General features: G+C 38.9%; 1 protein-coding gene across 1 annotated transcript in view; it reads right to left on the bottom strand.

Moving 5' to 3' along the window:
* Positions 1-3672: 3672 nt before the first annotated feature.
* TRANK1 (tetratricopeptide repeat and ankyrin repeat containing 1) overlaps positions 3673-18313 on the bottom strand; it is a 51706-nt gene continuing 37065 nt past the window's right edge. Inside the window, exons 19-25 of the mRNA XM_066561890.1 lie at positions 18099-18187; positions 14018-14121; positions 12239-12371; positions 11243-11388; positions 7173-10249; positions 5506-5607; positions 3673-4554 (exon numbers count right to left, since the gene is read on the bottom strand). Of these exons, the coding sequence (XP_066417987.1) occupies positions 4442-4554; positions 5506-5607; positions 7173-10249; positions 11243-11388; positions 12239-12371; positions 14018-14121; positions 18099-18187 (3764 nt within the window). The 3' untranslated portion in view covers positions 3673-4441. The remainder of the gene's footprint in view (positions 4555-5505; positions 5608-7172; positions 10250-11242; positions 11389-12238; positions 12372-14017; positions 14122-18098; positions 18188-18313) is intronic.

Raw genomic sequence — 18313 nt, 5'->3', positions numbered from 1 at the left:
AATAAATATTCTAATTCTCAGAATACTTATTTGTAATGGTTATTAACTCAACAATTCAACCACTTTGGTGTTTAGGTATCTGGCCTTTAAGTATTTCACACTGATGCTGAGTATGTGTACAGTCAGAAACCCTGGTGTACGAATGTAGTTATGAAAATTACAAAATAAAGTATGCAAAGTCTTCCATTCCCCACCACACCACCTCTTAGAGAGAGCGTTAGGGAAGATACTCAAAATTTCTGCCATCTGCTACACCAAGATAAAGAGCAGGGGTGTTGCCTGGTACTTTGCTAATATATTTCTGAGTTACGAGCTAATGGAAAGACATGCCATAAATCTAATACCAAGGTGTCTCTGGCTCTTGCTGTGGAAATGTAGATGTGAAGGTTCTAATGAAAACTGAATTATAGAATAGTTTGGATTGGAAGGGACCTCAAAAATCACGTTGTTCCAACCCCCCTGCCATAGACAGGGACACCTTACACTAGACCAGATTGCTCACAGTCCCATCCAACCTGGCCTTGAACCCTGCCAAGGATGGGGCATCTACAGCTTCTTTGGGCAACCAGTTCCAGTGCCTTATCACCCTCACAGCAAAGAATTTCTTCTTAATCTCTAATCTAAACCTATTCTCTCTCAGTTAAAAGCTGAGAGTCTCCCTTGTCCTATACATGTCCTTGCAAAAAGTCCCTCTCCAGCTCTCTTGTAGAACACCTTTAGGTAGTAGAAGATACTCTAAGGGGTCTCCAGAGCCTTCTCTTCTCCATGCTGAATAACCCCAACTCTCTCAGGCTTGTTTTCACATGGGAGATGCTCCAGGCCTCCCATCATCATGTCACTTCTCTGGACTCATTCTAGCAGGTCTACATCCTTCCTGTGTTGATCAGTAACCATTTCAGAGACATTCAAAGTGACAGGGTCAGATACAGATACAGTAGTGTGTCCCTATCATATTTTTGTTACCACTTTGTTATTGCTGGTTCTATTTTTTTAGCTCTTCTTTTCTGTATTTAACTTTCTAAATGCTCCAACAAAAAAAGGTTGAAGCTCAGTAGCAACAGCTGTGGTCCCTTTCATGCAAGGAAGGGTGCTTCCTAATTGGTTTTCAGCAAATACTGTCACAGGGGTTTCTGGCAGGAAAACCTTTTGATTCATTTACAGAGATAAGACATTTTCTTTCTTCCTATGTTTTCAGTAAGTACAGAGGTAAAAGGCTTCCCTTTAGGAATGACAGCAAATGCTTAAAAAATGGCAAGTGTTTAAACTATTTGCCGAGTCAGAGTTTGTAACAGCTGACTTTTAGACAAGTGTTTTGGAATAAAACTGTGGGCAGTGTAATCAAAAAATGTTTTTAAGAGAAATAAAGGGAAAAGGTGAAAAGTACACATCATTTACCACGCAGTTCTTTGTATTAATATGAGGTTCAAGGAAGCAAGAGATTTTTTGTTCTTGGGGAGTCTGAAATTTGGAGACTTGTCATGTTTAGGACCACATATCCCATCTTCCAACAGCAGCAAATAGTTTGTTCTTCTTTTTCATTTAGGTGTAATTTTTATATCACCAGGGAGAGAGATTTTAAGTCACCAGTTTCTGAGCTTTTGAAGCCTTTTCAAAATTCTTTTCAACATGGCTTAGACAGGCAGAAGTGGGTGGATTAGCTCGACAGCCTGCATCCACTGCTTAGTTCCAAGGTTTCAGTGCAATATGCATCTCACACATACCAAGGCACCTGTCGTGGGTCTTAAGCCCTTTGAGTCATAGGTGTTAGCTGGTGCCAGAACACTGGGGCTTCCACCAGAGGTGAGAAACATTTTTTAAAAAATAAGGAACAAAACAGAACAAAAAAGATCCCACGACTCAAGGGTATATTATATATGAGCAAACTCATTTTGCTAATGTAATATGTAAATAGGATTAATGTACTGAGATAGCTATTAGCTGAAGAGACTGCCATGGAAAAGGAAGATTCATGTTTCTTTATGGAGACCAGCATAGGGGAAAATGCGCTTAAGGCAGTGACATTGGTCTGGAGATCCAAGTAGATTTCCCATCTCTGCTTGAACATTACTGAAATCTTGACCTAATCCATCCCTGAAACTGTAAGCTCTGAAATTCCAATTGCCATTATTTTTGTCTAGCAGTCAGTATTTCATATGTTATTGAAATAAGTTCCATCTGGGAGTGCTGATTCAAAGTCAGAGAAAAACCACTGGGTTGCATGGAACCACATCAAAAATCACAGGTCCCTGAGATTAAGTTCTTGGTAACTTCTGTTGTTATTTGTTTTAGTTTGTTTCCCCATTGCTTGGTATTTTGCGATAATATTTCAGTTGGTTTTTTTTCATAAAGAGAAAGAAAAAGTATAGTAATTCAATCTTTAAAATGTGGCCAAGCAAGAATTTTGAAATCGTAACTGTCCTTAAAAAGTTTAGGTAGTGTTTACTGCTACAAATGTAAACAGTGAAGCTGGGAAACTAGTCAGGAAAGTTTCTGCAAAATACCCATCAATACAGAAAACAAAGCCAAATAATTTACATTAATGATCCAGCTTTCTTAATTCTTAACTTCTATACAGTGCAAGTGACTTGCATTACACTTCATCAGTGTATGTTTCCAAACTATCTTCTAAATCCTTGCTTAATGAATAAGACTTCTTTAAGAAGAAATACCTGGAAAGAGACCTTTACAATGCAATAGAAAATTATTACTGCTACCCACATAGCTCCATTCTACAGCAGCATTTCATTTTTTACCCATTCAAAATGTCCCATTTCCACAACACTGAGCATAATAAGTGATTAAGTTGGTTTTTTTTTAAAGGTAATTATTAAAGCAATTTGTTATGTATACAAAGACGAACCTTTTTAAGGGCAAAATATTTCAACAACTAAATAATACTCTAATTATGTTTAACACACAAGTGTTTTAATTGGAAAGGTTACTAAAGGAGACTACATATTGTGGTTTAACCCCAGCCAGCAACTAATTACCACACAGCTGCTCACTCACCCTCCAACCTTCCCTGTGGGATGGGGAGGAGAATTAGAAGAAAAGGTAAAACCTGTGGGTTGATATAAGAACAGTTTAATAACTGAAATTAAGTCAAATGCAGTAATAATGACAATAATAATAATAATAATTTCAATGAAAAAGGAGGTAAAAAAGAGAGGGTGGAATAAAACCCAAGAAAAACAACGATGCACAACACAACTGCTCACTCCCCCTTCCAATGCTCAGCCCCTACCCAGCAGTGATCAGCCTCTCCTGTACACCTCCTCCCAGTTTATGTGCTGAGAAGATGTTTTAGGCTATGGAATGTCCCTTTGGCCAGCTGGGGTCAGCTGTCCTGGCCATGCTCCCTCTCAGCCTCTTGTGCACCTGCTCTCTAGCAGAGCCTGGGAAACCGAAAAGTCCTTGACCTACGGTAAGCACTGCTCAGCAACAACCAAAACATCAGCATGCTGTCAACATTATTCTCATCCTAAACTCAAATACACACCACCTATTGAGAAGAAAATTAACTCTATCCCAGCCAAAACCAGGAAACTACATATCCTGGACACACTGAGATTCCATCAGAAAGAAGTGACACTCTGGACCCAATTTACAGATCTCACTCATGCAGGCACATACGGCTTTCAGAAAGTATTCAAAAAATCAGACAAGATCAAGTGATTTTAAAAATTTTACAGGTTTTATAAAAAGATTATACATTACAAAAATGTATCAAAACCCCCCCTTATAATTAAAACTTAATTATACAAAGTTTTATAGCACTTAAAATGACTAACATTCTTTAAAATTAGGATTATCCATTTTTTCAATAGGTACAGATGGAAGTTTATATCAAAACTTTATCAAATAAAAGACAACCTCTAGCTTTCATACCTATTTAATCAGAAGAATATACACTGTCAGAAATATGAATGTGTTTACAGAGATTTCTTGTCTATAAAAATAGAAAAGAGGGATACTGTGAATATCTCACTTGAAGACTCAAAAAGTTCTAAACATACCAAGACTCTTAAAATCAGAGAAATTATCAATCTATTTTTCTGAGGATTCCAGCTCAGAAGAATGATGATGCAAGGAAGAAGAAAAAAATGACTGAGTGGAAAAACACCCCTGAGATAAATCAGAACATTAACATTTTTTTCTACTTGCTTGTTTCTTTGGCTTTTGTTACTTTTAAGCTATCACATAGGTTTGAAAGGAAATTGGTCCAGTCATAGGTTTTAACAATTACATTATTATAACACAGGTAATTATTCTGACACACTACAAGCAATAAAAAAAACCCAATATAAAACATAGCATAAGTTGCTCTTTTTCTTCAGACTCTTCTGATTTCTGATCCCACCCCTCTATTTTTAAAAAAAATTTTCATTCTAAACAAAGATTATTAAGAGGATAAAATAGTCATCTGGAATAATTTTTCAAATTATAGTTTCCCATGTCTTCCTTTTTTCCTTGAGAGTTTTTTATGGACAAGTTCTTCAAAAGCCATAATTTCATCTTCCACTTCATTTTCCAAGTCTTTATCATGCACCAAGCCTATATTAAAAACAATAAATTAATGCAGAATGGAAAACCCCAACACCTTTTTCTCTTAACAGCACAACAAGCTATGTCACTGCTATTTTACATGTCAGCAATATACCTTCATATGTGCATAATCATGTTCGAGAAGTATTTAGCTTAATATGACAATGTGCTTAAGAGCTCTGCAACAAAGCAGCAACTGCTAAGCCACTTGCTGCACTAGTAATTAATTTTCACACTGAAAATCTGTTTCTATTGTTATTTCCTTTGACTTTTCTAAGAAGTCTGTCTCAAGATTCAGATTCAGCAGACACTACATTTCCTTGCTGATTTCCAAGACATACTATAAGGTTCCTTTTGAGACTACAAGAGCACACCCTCTCCTATTAACTGTATCTGCGGGAATAGGGAGAGGCAACCCAAGGCTTTATCACAACCAATTTTTTCTAAAATTGAGCTACTTTAATGCTTCACATACAGACCATTTTGTAAGTCTAACCACTTCATTGCTGCCAATGAAGTGCTCCATTGTTGCAATCTCATCACCTAAATATATGTTTAAACATGAACATTAAGGGAGGCACAATGAAGTCCTAAACTTGCCCTCAGAGATCTGTGATGCAGTAGATTGCATCAATGTATGCTACTTTTTTGTATGAAACCAAGAGAAATGGAAGTGAAAACAAAAGAAACAAATACAAGCATCCTTTATCAGGCTGGGATACACTGAAGGCCAGGGAGAAGTCTTGCTCCACTCTGGCCACCCTGCATCCAACTGCTGTGTTTTGAAGAGCCACTGAGGGAAAGCCTGGTTATTTCATGCTTTCCAGAGTGCCCCCATGGGAGTGCCTCTCAAAGGTCAGTGAATATCCACAATGCTGCTGAGTGGGAGACTGAAGTGATGCTTAGAGACCACTACTGAACAGCAGTGGGCACAGCAAGTTGTGCAATTTTAAAACATACCTTCTCCTGTTATTCTGTGAGAGTCCATTTGCTTCAGCCACTTATGAGCGTCATCAAGGATGTCAACCAATTTTTTGGCATGTCTGGTTATTACTTCTTCAGCTGAAATGGAGCACAGTTAACATTCTGTGAGAACACTTAGCTGAGAAATGGACAGCAGCTAAAGGTCAAGCACAAAATGAAGTTACACAGAGCCATGTGGGATGATGATGCTGCAAACCCAGAAGTCATGGTCACCAGGGTAATTCAGTAATATGGATGAAGATGATGTATGTATTACTCCCCATTCTAATCAACATTACTAGCACTATCAGAACAGAAGTTCTACATTCTTGTGCTGCCCCTTTTGAGTTACATCTGAATCCTGAAAACATCCTACTTTATTTTTGGGTTATAAAGTTCCTGACTCTCATTATCTCTCTGAAATTATATGAATCAAAGTCAAACATGGACCTAAAATGGTGCAGTCTTGGCTGAACTGCACAACTTGGAACCTCAAAACTGCCTGTTATAAAGAGAGGGAAAAGTAGTCTCAGAAAAAAATAATTTCTCTCTATATATTTTCACTGAGTAGAATAACAAGGTAACATTCATCAAGCAATTGTCATAACGAAATCCACTATTACCTAATTAAGCCTACTATATCCATCTTATTCATCACTATCATGGTTCACTGAGCAGGAAGGCAAGTAAACAATAAGCTAAACTTCATGGACTTCATCCGTATGTGAAGCTTTCCACTAGGAGTAAAGATAAAGCTTACACGTGAAGAGCACAACCTAACATTTAGTAACAAATTTAACATATTTCACTGATCAGAGCTGATGAACATATCAAGTACTACAGTTTTTCACTAATGTCAGACATCAAAGGCAAAATGACAGCTTGACAGGATTGGTGGATTTCTACCAGTGAAGCCAGTAACAATGTTAAGATTTAAGCTGTCACTTTCCCAAAGCAAGTATACTAAACAATTTTGCTTCTAGGCCACTCATTCACTAATTCAATTTTGCTTGCAAAAATCAGCATAAAATAATGCTTTAAGCATATAAGGGGGTGGGGAATCTAGTATCAAAATGTGTATCTCAAGCACCATAAATTACTAAACTTTTTAATACCAATGTTGCCTTTGAGTGACACACCACATATTTGTGGTTAAGTATCTCCTTTTGCTCAGCCCTAGCAAAACTGTCACTTCAAGGGCAGAATAATCAGAGATATCCTTAGTCAAAAACTCCAAGTACTCCTACCAGTCTACCCCTGCATATCCAAATTACTATGGCTAGAAGTAAATAGGAAACAGTAGAAACAATAAAAAAATTAGCAAAGATGTCCTGTCAGTAAAACTGCAAAGTTGCTGTAAAACTGTAAAACTAGGTTCAGAGAACATAGTACATCATGACCATGTAGAATTCCCTTTACCATCTATAAAAATTCACTACTATTCACTTTTCTTCTACTATGTAATTCATTAAGTTGGAAGAGTTTAGAATGTATTTTGAATATTTACAGCTCTCTCAGTTCCTCTTTTTATCAGCTACCTGAAATACCTGGAAAAACCTTTCTCTTGACCACATTAAGATTTGCAAATGGAGCTTTGCCAGGTCTAGCAGTTTGGCCAAAAAATGACATAATAAACTGTATAAAGAAAACTGGAAAGGTCCTACCTCCAGCCCAGGCTTTTTTCTCGTAGATTTCCTCTACTGCATCTGAAATTTTTTTAATATTCTCTTTGATTTTCCTCTGGCGTAAGTTGGAACCTTCTTTATATGCTAAATGGTCTCGGGTGTAATCCCTTCCTGTAATGGCCTCCACTACTTCCAGTCCATCATGTATTATTGGATCTATGTTTCTTCTGAAAAACTCAGCATAGTGTCTGTAGGCAGCATGGTTATTTGTGTGTTCTTCTGTGTTTCTGTGCTCCAAATAGGCCTCACTGGCCACAGAAATTGCATTTCCTTCTGCATGCAACTTTTCTTCCCCACTGCTCTCAGTTGGTGTCAGAGGTTCAGAAGTGTCTGACTCCATGCTCTCTGACCGGCTGAAATAGTTCTCAGAGCTTTGCATGAATCTGACTCCACAGAGGTCACACTGGGTTTGGTCAATATCTGCTCTTTTGAATAACTCTGATAAAAATTCCTCTTCTTTCATTGCAACAGGATGAACTCTGGAGCGGGCCTTCCTTTTCCACTTCACATACAGGGAAACTAAATGGAACACACGATACAGCTGGCGTCGAGCAGATGCTTTCTGCTCCTGCTTCTGTTGCTTGCTGAGTGCAATGACTTCCAGGGGATCCTTTTGGTCCTCTAAGCAATGGACCTCTTCAAATTCCTCTTCCAGCTCATCAGCATATTCCATTTCATCCAAAGAGGTTACAAACCTGTCAAGGTTTACACGTTCATACTGGATGCCCCGTATGGATGGATGCCCCTGAGTGTAGGCAGTGTCCCACTTCCAGCGGCAGTCAACCAAGTGCTCTTCATCTCGCTCAGTCAGCAGCTCTTGCAGGCTTGCAGCAACTTCTCTCACCTGTGTAGCATCACCCACTTGCTCCACGACCCTCAGCAATCTTTCAGGTACTTTAGAGGGAGTGTCTTTTCTCATCGATTCCAGCAGGGCCTTGATTTCAGGGAAGAGGTGGCGTAAGAGGGATCTGTGTTTAGAGCTCTGCACCTGGTCAGCATTCAGTAACATCACCAAGCACAGCACGACTGTCCGCTCAGCCTCCCCTGAAGTTATGCAGTCGGGATCCCCAAAGGCATCCAGGAGGACATTGAACCTTCCATGAACACCACACAAGACTTCTGCTAGATAACAGAGATGAGATCTGAAATAGAATACAGCTGCATTTGTGTCCTGCGGTCTGTATTCCTGTATAATAGAAAACGTGTCTTTAAGTTCTTTGTAATGGTTCTTGTGTCTGAACAAAAACTCCCAGTAATGAAGGAGAGCGATGTAACTCTTTGGAAGGCAGAGAGTAATGTTTTTGGCGAGACGCATCAGGACAGCACAACACAGAATATACTGGAATTCCAGCAACATCACCGTGTTTCCTATGCTTGGAATCAGGTATCTTGTGCATTTCTTGATCAGGACATTCATGAAACGGAAAAAAAATCTTTTACAGTTTTCCGGGTTCTTATGAACATAGAATTGCTCAAGTGAATTTTCAAGAAGCCGAATGAAGCACAAGTGTGTTCTTCCTGGATTTTCGGCATTCTTGTCAGGTAGCAACATACCATGTCTGCCTGCTATTCCTTTGGTCTTTTCTTCCTGGCCTTTATTCCTGGGGAGACTTTTTGCCTTTGCCAAAGCAAACATTAGCTCTTTGTTATAATTATCCTCTTCTTTAAAAAGAAGTTTCTCAAATTCTTCAGGATATCCTGAAGATAAGATAAGGACCTTCATGACAGTTAGCCACAAATCAGTTGATTCTCTTCTGGCTGCAATGTCTTCCTTATTAAACTTAAATGTGATGTACTTCCTCAACATCTCTCTACAAGGTTTGGAAATAACACTACTGAATTGCAGTATTTCTTTGCATGCTCTTGGGTTCTCAGACAGTATTCTCAAATGAAAATGATTAGGATAAAACATTCCTAGGAGGGCTTCACATGATGCATTTTTGTCAGGAGTCAAAATGTCCTCAAAGCTTTTGCACTGATTCAGTAACTCTTTAGGGAAAGTGCATGTGGCTTCCAACAACAGTCCATTTATTGCCACCAGATGCATTTTACACTGAAATATTGTCCTTGCTTCATGACGCAACAAGGGTCTGTGGTAACCCTCACAGGTTTTATCTTCACAGTTCAATCCTACAATGAACTTCATACAAATATCAGGGTACTTCTTGCTCAGTAACTCATCAGTGATAAAGCACAACCTGCTTAACAAGTGCTGCTCCAAAGCTGATTTTACTTTCTCTGTGCTTACTGAGAGATCACCTTTTGCCTTCCTCTCTTTTAGACTTTGCTTGTCTAACAAAAACTTGATAATGGGTTCAGCTTCATTTTGGGACACCTGGCAACTGTCACCTGCTTGGACAATCCCAAAATAGGCAAAGCATAACTTCACCATATCTTTCTCTGCATTGGTGGCTGCTTTCTTCAGACCACTAACAAGACTCAGAAGAGCCATTAAGCCACGTGTTGCCATGAAGAGGATGTTCTGGCTAGGAGTGCTGCAGCGACATAACGCAAAGAGAGCTTCAACTGCACCAGCAGAATGATTCAGAGACAGGAACCGACAGTACGCGTCGCTCAGCTTCAAGAAGTCTCCTTTCAGAGCTCCCTGCAAAAACACAGCCTCAGCAATGCCAGACTTCTGCCCAGTTTGTTCACAAAGCTCAAGGGCTTCTCTGAGGATGCTCTCCACGTTCCCCAGGTGTGGTTCTGAACCGCGGCTCAGCCTGGCGCGAGCTTCAGCAAGCAAGCACGATGCGCGGAACTCTTTTACAGCCGTGAGGTTGGCTGCTTCCAGGGCAAAGCCGTGCTGTTTCATCAACTTCGCAGCCTCCTCCTGGCGATCCTTCCTTTTCAGTAAGTCTGCTGTTTGGCGCAAACATCCACGAGACTTCAGAAACTCAAGCTGATCCTCTATATCCAGTTTTGAGAGGACTTGCATCATTTCCTCAGTCCTGTTCATACTCAGGTACTTTGCAGCTGCTTCCAAATACAGCTGATTTGCTGTACAGGAGAGTTTGGAAGGCATTTGTCCTTTTGCATTCAACATATCTTCATATCTGAAAAAACAGATACATTAATTTACTGCCACAGATTACAAATCTAGACAAAAAAAGCCCTGCAATAAAAAAAAAACCCAACAAAACCATTAAACAAAGAGCTTCCCCTACAAACCCTTCCTACAAAAAGGTCAACTGTTTCATGTGATATGCCTGTCAGGTGAAAGAGCATCACATCAGCTGAAAAGATCTACAGAAAGAAATTAATTACAACATGAGGCTGTCAGAATCAAGAGTATTAAAGCTTTTGGTACAAACAGGATCACAAGGTTTACAGCATTACTGAAGCATTCTCCACACTGTCAAATCAACGTACAAATAATTTTAACACGTTATCAGCATGATTCTTCTATTTATAAAAAAATATGAATTTCAGTGAATCCTCCAAGGGTCAATATATACAATATTGTATAAATAAAATTTACATAAACTTGTCAGTTTAGAGATAATTCTTTCAAGCCTCTGTGTGTATCTGCATATACTTTGTAGCTTACTGATTGTCTGAGCAAAACACCTGGTTGCATCTTTAGTAACATGCACTTTAGAATATTCAGTAACTAATTATTAAGGGCTGATGTATAATTATTGATGTATCCCCTAAGCCAGTTTTGTGAAATATTCTCTCCTGCATGCTGAGAATGAGTAGCTTTTTCCTGTTGGATTAGTAAATTATCATCAGCTTTCGTCATCATCTTTCTCATGATAAATGGTAGTGCAGATTTTTTGTGTCTATGCTGATAAATTTACATTAATGTTTTGGGGGGATGATTTAAAAACTTGTTTGTTGGTAAAGTCACTTTAATTCTTGAATGTTTTGATTGAAAACTAAAGAAGCTTTAATCATTCAAAAAAGCAGTTACCATTACTAAAGGTAATGTAAACAAAGTCAGTAGACAAAACCCTTCTGAAAATTTTTCAGTTAACCATCTGCATTATATGGAATTTGGAAATGCAAAAGAGAGTTATATTCCAATACCATCTTGCAAGACATACCTTTCAACCGCCTTTGCTGCTTCTTCATAGAGTTCTTCCTGACAATACATTTTAATGGCCAGATCAAACTCCTCAATTCGTTCATAACATTCAGATGCTTCTCTGTAGCACTGGCTTTTCTGATAGTAAACTGCAGCATCTTTCATCTGCAATGCAGAAGTCAATAATGAAACTGAAGTGCTGTAAACAGTCAAAACTACATGCATGGAATAAATCTTGTAATTCCATCATGTGTCTCATAAATAAGTATACTTTAATAAAATGTTATTAAAGTATCTGAATAAAATCAGATATTAAAGTAACCATCACTAAAACTGAAGAGATTGTTTAAAAAAACTTCAAAATATTTGTGTCTGAAAAACTAGAGTATAAAATGAAAGGTATTATGTAAGGTTTTCAAAATCATTTATCCACCCAGCTCTGCCTCTTGTTAGAAAACACTACATATGCTTCTGCTGATTTACAGATTTTTCAGAATGAATAGTATTAAATTAAAACAGTTATGGATGCAGAAAGAGAACACTAACATTATATCTCAAATTTCAAATATTTGGGAACAACCACTTTATACTCTTTTAGTGGAAATACATTGAAAATAAAAATATTACATATTGTTAGCACACTAACCCTTCCAAGTTTTAAGGTTCCATTTAAATGGCTGTTATCAATGAAGTTTCAATATCATCAGCATACTGAATGAAGCAGCAGCTTAAGTTTCATTACATCAGTCATTCACTAATTTTTGACTGCAAATGACTGATAATGACATTTGAGGAAAGCCAAAGAAATAAAGCCAGCCTGCATAATTGCATCATGCTCCACTTCATTTCTTTTCTGCCTGTTCTCTGACAAATTACTCCTTTTGAACAGCCCAGCTTAAAGAGCTTGTTTAGTTTTGCTGTTACCATGACACAAAAAGATACTATTACTTTCTGAGTAATATGAGAGGAAAAAATTTTGTAGGAAAAGGAAAGTGATATGGTGAGGATTTAATACCTTTCCTAATTTTTTACACAATTCTGCACAAAGACGGAACTCCTTTGATTGAATCAGACATTTTAGTGATAGCTTTGGTTCTCCACATTCCAAGTAAGTTTTAGCCAATGTCATATATTCCATCTGTTTTTCCCTGTAGAAAGTAAGAGAAAATTACCACTAACATCGAATTAAGTTTAGGATCATGTGAGCTGTCACTGAATCCAACCAACACTGACATGACACAATATTCTTAGTACGTTACCTGATGAGTTATGATCTTACAATTAATTATATTTTGTGCTGACACTGCTCTGTCCAGAAGTCTGTTCCAAAATATGATAGCTCTGACTGTCAAAAGATTCTTTTGAGTTTTTTTTAAACTAATATATTACTATACTGTATTATACTGTACTGCATTATTGTGATTCTGTACTGCTTCTCTTTCCTTAACTTGCTCTCTCTTTTCTGCTGTTTGGCACCAATGTCATTAGAGACACAAGCAAATGTGTTCTCAGCCTTTGTTTTGTCTGACCAAACAATTCCAGCCTTCCAGGTATCACTGCATCATGATCTAGATTGAATTCACAATTCTCAAGCCTGGAGAATCAGAACTGTACAGAGCATTTCATAAAGAACACATGAACATCTTACTTAAGCTTTTTACACCAGCATTAATACCTCTATTAAAAAAAAGAATTCAACCTTGGCAGCTTCATTGTTACATATGTTCTGTCAACATATTCTAATACACCAAATTCCTTCTCAAATTTTATGCAAGCTTTTGACAAGCACAGTGAACTGACAAAAAGTTTTATCAGTCCCATTAACAATTTCTCTATAATAATGAAATTTTGTGAGCATCCTTATGCTTCTAACCAGGGCCACTAATATAAAGCAGGTAATTAAAAAAGATAAAATCTCAACTAACTCCAGTAATAGCTTTTCTTCAGACCTTCCCTCTTCTCCCTTGTGTGCCAGCTTCCTCTGATCTAGTCATTCCTTTCCCATGCTGCTATCATTGCTAGTTTCTGGTCTCCCAGAACATGAACAGGAACTGATTCATTTAGGTCTAGATCTTTCTCCATTAAGTTTTTTCCTGTCTTATTTGAGATGAGTCCCAAAGAGTTTCCAAGCCTCTTCGGGAAACTGCAAACTCTCTCCCCTGTCAAACTCTTGAGCTATTTTATGCAGCCAAAATCATGAACTATATGATTCATCTCAAAATCTGTTCCTTCAAAACTGTCCTTTGGTTCAGATCTGGTCCTGCTTGTTTAGTTTAAAATGACTGTAACCTTAATTTTACTCCAAAACTCACTTTTTCCTAGCAGCTTTTTTTCCCCAATGCTCACCACCATTCCCTCTCCTTTGTTGAGTGAACATGCAGTGGGGATTAACATATTGACTCAACAAAGGGAGTTGCCATCAGCAAGATATGTTCTCCTATCTATATCTATGGATGTTCTCAACTCAGATATGTTCTCCTATCTATATCTATGGATGCAAAGCCTCTTGACGTAATGCAAATCCTGCTGCTTTTCTCTCACAGACCCAGTAAGCCCTTGCAAGGGCCTATTTCATTTGGACAGCCCTTCCACTGTTCCTTAGAGGGAGCAGTGCCCTGGATCCTGTAGTGCTAGGACCTTCCAACTCCTTAAATCTCTTTTGCCACCCACAAACACACAAAGACACCCCTCCTGCACTGTTCTCCAGCATCTCTGGTCAGATCCCAGAGCTGTGGTGTGAATCTCACCCTCTGCCCCACAAAGTGACACTCACTCAGCTGCACTGATATCCTACCTTGGGCTGCTTTTCTTTGCACGCACTTTGAGAACAGCGTCGTGTGTCAGGGCCAGCTTTGACTTCTCAGCTGCTCCTCCCTTTTGGTAACATTTGGCAGCCACCTGGGGTGAAATCACACACAGCATTCACAGATGTGCATCCAGCCCATGCTTTATCACATAAAAGCAATACTTAATTTTACAGTCACTGGAATGGAAAGCAGCAAGATTGGCAGGGTGCCTGGAAAAAGGAAAAGGTAAAACACTGTGGTATATTTTTAGGACAAAAAGAAAAGCTTTCTGTGCAACTACCAAAATTAGAACAATAATTACAATATTCCATGGAAGTAGTGAAAGCAGAATTCCCAGTAAGCTGATAGAACAAATAGCATATGCAATCAGAATGACAGCCTTAACCATTAACTGGTAAGTCACCAAGCATCTACAACATATTACAAAAAGCAAGGAAGACCAATGCATACAAAGTGAAATCGAAAAGCAAGGAACATTTACTCAATGCTTTTATCTTACCAGGCTCTTTCTGTGAAAACTAAACAGAAACACTGAGAGTTACCATGCTCCTAGCAAGGTTTTCTTCATCACCCTGCTTATTCTGCAACACCACAATTTCTTTACTCTAGCCATTAATTTAATGTTGCTTCTGTTTGGAAATTGCACACTGCAAGCCACTCTTGGAACTGCCAAAGTCACCAGATAATGTCATCTTAAGGCAGCATTGATTAGCAAAGATCAGTGTTATAAAGAAAACAGATTTGCAGATAAGATAGCTAATACATTTCAGATTTCAAGATTTTTTTTTTTTAGCTGTGTGGGTTTTTTTTCTCAACTCTTTTCTGTCCATTTAGAAAACTGCCTTTTATTTTCAAGGGGAGATAAAGACTATCTGTATAGTGGCAACTGATTACTTTGGGGTTTTGCCTTGTTATAAATACTAATTTTCTCTTCAAAGAATTTTATGTTGTTACCTGCAAAACCCAGAAGCTTTCCCTCTGCCATGATCTCAAAAAAGTATCTGAAGTTATTTCATAGAATCACAGAACATCTCAAATTGAAAGGGACTTATAAGGATAATAGAAGCAAACTGACTGCTCCCTGCAGGACTACCTAAAACAAACCCACACAACTAAGAACGTCATCCAGATGCTTCTTGTACTCTGAACTCATGGCTTGATGCCATGGCTACTTTCCTGGAGTGCCTGTGGCAGACCACATTTTCAGTCAAGAGCCTTTTCTAGGTCGAATCTGATCTTCTTCTGATCCAACTTCATTCCATTTCCCCATGTCCTATCACTGGTAACCAGAGAGAGGAGATCAGGACCTCCCTTTGAGGAAGTTGTAGACTGTGATGAGGTTACCCCTCAGCCATCTCTTCTCTAAGCTGAACAAAACAAGAGACTTCAGCTGTTCTTCTTAAGACATATCCTCTAGAGCTGCCCATGCCAATGGCAGGAGGGTTGGGACTGGATGAGCCTTGAGGTCTCTTCAAAACTATTTTGAAAAGACCATTCTATGATTCTATGACTTTTCATCCTCTTGGTCACCTTCCTCTGGACACACTCTAATAGTCTGTTGCCCTTCTTATATTTTGGTGCCCAAAACTGCACAGAGGTGAGTAGTCCAAAACTACTCCAGGTGAGTCTGCACCAGCACAGAGCAGAGCAGGACAATCACCTCCTTTGACTGGCTCACAATGCTGTATTTGATGCACCCAGGACACTGTCTGCCTTTTTGGTTGTCGAGGCACACTGCTGGCTCATCTTCAACTTGCCATCAAACCAGACTCCCACATCTCCTTTCATGGGGCTGTTCTTCAGCCTCTCATTCCCTAATTTGAATGCATAACCAGGAGTACTCCACCCTAGGTGCAGAATCTGGCACCTGCCCTTGTTAAATCTCATACAGTTGGTGACAGCCCACTAGGTTATCAAGGTCTCTGCAGGACCTCTCTACCCTTGAGGGAATCAATAGCTCCTCCCAATTTAGTATCCTCCAGGTTTAGTATTGTTGCAAACATGTTTAATGTACACTCCTTTCCAGTGTGCAAATTATTTATAAAAACATTAAAGAGCACTTGCCCGTAAATTGAGCACTGGGGAATCCAACTAGGCTGGCCCCAATGGGCCACCAGCCTCATATAACCCCATTTACTGTAACTCTTTGAAACCTGACTTGACAACCAGTTTCTCACCTAATGTATTATGGACTTGTCTAGCTGTGTCCTGCAATTCCATCCAGAATAAAGAGACTGTGAGAGAAACTATTAAAATCTTTGCTAAAACCCAAATATACCACATCTACTGGCTTCTCTTGGTCAACTAGATGAGTGACCTTGTCATAAAAGGAAATTAAGTTGGTTAAGTGGGACTTTCCCATAGTGAACCTATGCTGCCTATGACTAATGACTGAATCGTCACTCAAATGTTATTTTCAGTAACTCCCAGAATAACCTTCTCCATAATTTTACCAGGCACCAAAGAGAGACTGAAAGGCCTGTAATTACCAGGGTCTTCTTTTCTACCCTTCTTGAAAACTGGGACATTTGCCAGCTTCCAATTGACTGGGACCTCTCCAGACTCCCAAGACCTTTGAAAAATAATGGAAAGGGACCCCACAATAAAATGGGTCAGCTCATTCAGTACCTCGAATGAATCCCATCAAGCCCAATAGATTTACGTGCATCCAGCTGCAACAGCAAGTCTCAAACTAGTGCAGAGTCAGCTGGGAGTTTATCATCCCCCAAGTCTTCCAGCCCATCATCAGTGTTAAAGACAGAGGTGAAGAAGGCATTAAATGTCTCTGCTTTGTCTATGTCCCTATTTGTGAGGTAAATGACCTTATCAAGTAATGGACTGATGTTATATCCAATCCTTCTTTTGCTGTTAATGCGTTTTAAAATGACCTTTTTGTTATCCTTCACAGTGCTGGATAGCTTGAAATCTACTCGAGCTTTGGCCACATGAATTTTCTCCCTACAGTGACAAACAGCATCTCTGCTATCCTCCTGTGTCACCTCCCCTTGTTCCAATGTCGACATACTTTCCCTTTTCCCCTAAGTTCAAGAAGAAGATGCCTGTTCAGCCAAGCCAGACTCTGCCCCACTTGCTTGACTTCTGACCCTTTGGAATTTCCTGCTTCTGCACACTTCAGAGACAGCCCTTAAAAAGTGCCTGTCATTCATGAATTCCCAAGGGACCTTACTAATTAGCTGCTCTCCCCATATCCACGGTCAAAGGTATGCAGGACTTTTTCTTCTACAATCAACAACTTGAAACTCCATTACTTTGTGGTCACTGTCACCAAGACATGAATCCTCACCTCACTCACAAATGCCTCTCTGTTTATTAGGAGGTGAGTTTTCCCTAGTCAGCTCCCCTAGTACCTGCACCCAGAAGTTATCTTCAACATTCTCCAGAAATTTCCTGGACCTGTTTGTGTTCACTGTATGATTTTCTCAGTTAATATCTGGGAAGTTAAAATCACCCAGAAGGACAAAAGCATTTGATCTAGATACATCCCTAATCTCCCTGTAGAACATTTCATTGATGTTGTCATCCTGGCTGAGTTCTGCTTTGATGCCATTAACTGTCATCCCATATCTGGACTGCATTAACTAGGAAGCTAGGAAACAAAAGACTGTAAAATCTCTATGTTTTTTAAACACAAAGGGAAACCATCATTTTCCTACCCAAATTAATACACTTCCAAGAAATGCTTTCATTTTTCTACAGTATGTGCAATGATACTGTCAAGAACATGGTTTAGATTCAAGCATATCAGTTAATTCTGAAGGATGCTAATAATTGTTTTTCCTACTGTCTTTCATTTGTGTGCATTAAAATGTACTTCCCTCATGAGATTGCAAATTTCTGGGCAGTGAATTTAAGATTACAAAAAAAGGCTTGCTCTCCCTGCTCACTTCTTGTAAGTCATTTACAAGCAGACACATAGCTATAAACCACAAACTAAGGCAGACTGCTACAGAGCAACTGAAGGTTTACAGATGGCTTTATAGATACAGAGAAAAGAAAAGGTTTCAGAATAAGCAAGAATCCTTATTTCAGATAAACATATGTTCCTACCTCCCAGAACTGGTGTTTGGCATAGTAGTCTCCCTGTGCAATCCATTCTTCTGGAGTTGAAGTTTTAGCAAACATGCTGTCATCTAAGTCTACAAGGGCAGGGGTGACCATTTTATGTTAGAATGGATAAACCACAGAAACCACTTATCATGTACCAAAACTAAGCATTATCTCACAATGTTCCAAGCTCTATGTTTGTGCTTACACCAGTAATG

The sequence above is a fragment of the Molothrus aeneus genome, chromosome 1, assembly GCF_037042795.1.
Source record: "Molothrus aeneus isolate 106 chromosome 1, BPBGC_Maene_1.0, whole genome shotgun sequence".
In the NCBI taxonomy this organism is placed as follows: Eukaryota; Metazoa; Chordata; class Aves; order Passeriformes; family Icteridae; genus Molothrus; species Molothrus aeneus.
The sequence above is the reverse complement of the archived record's forward strand: the minus strand, read 5'-3'. Positions and strand labels throughout refer to the sequence as shown.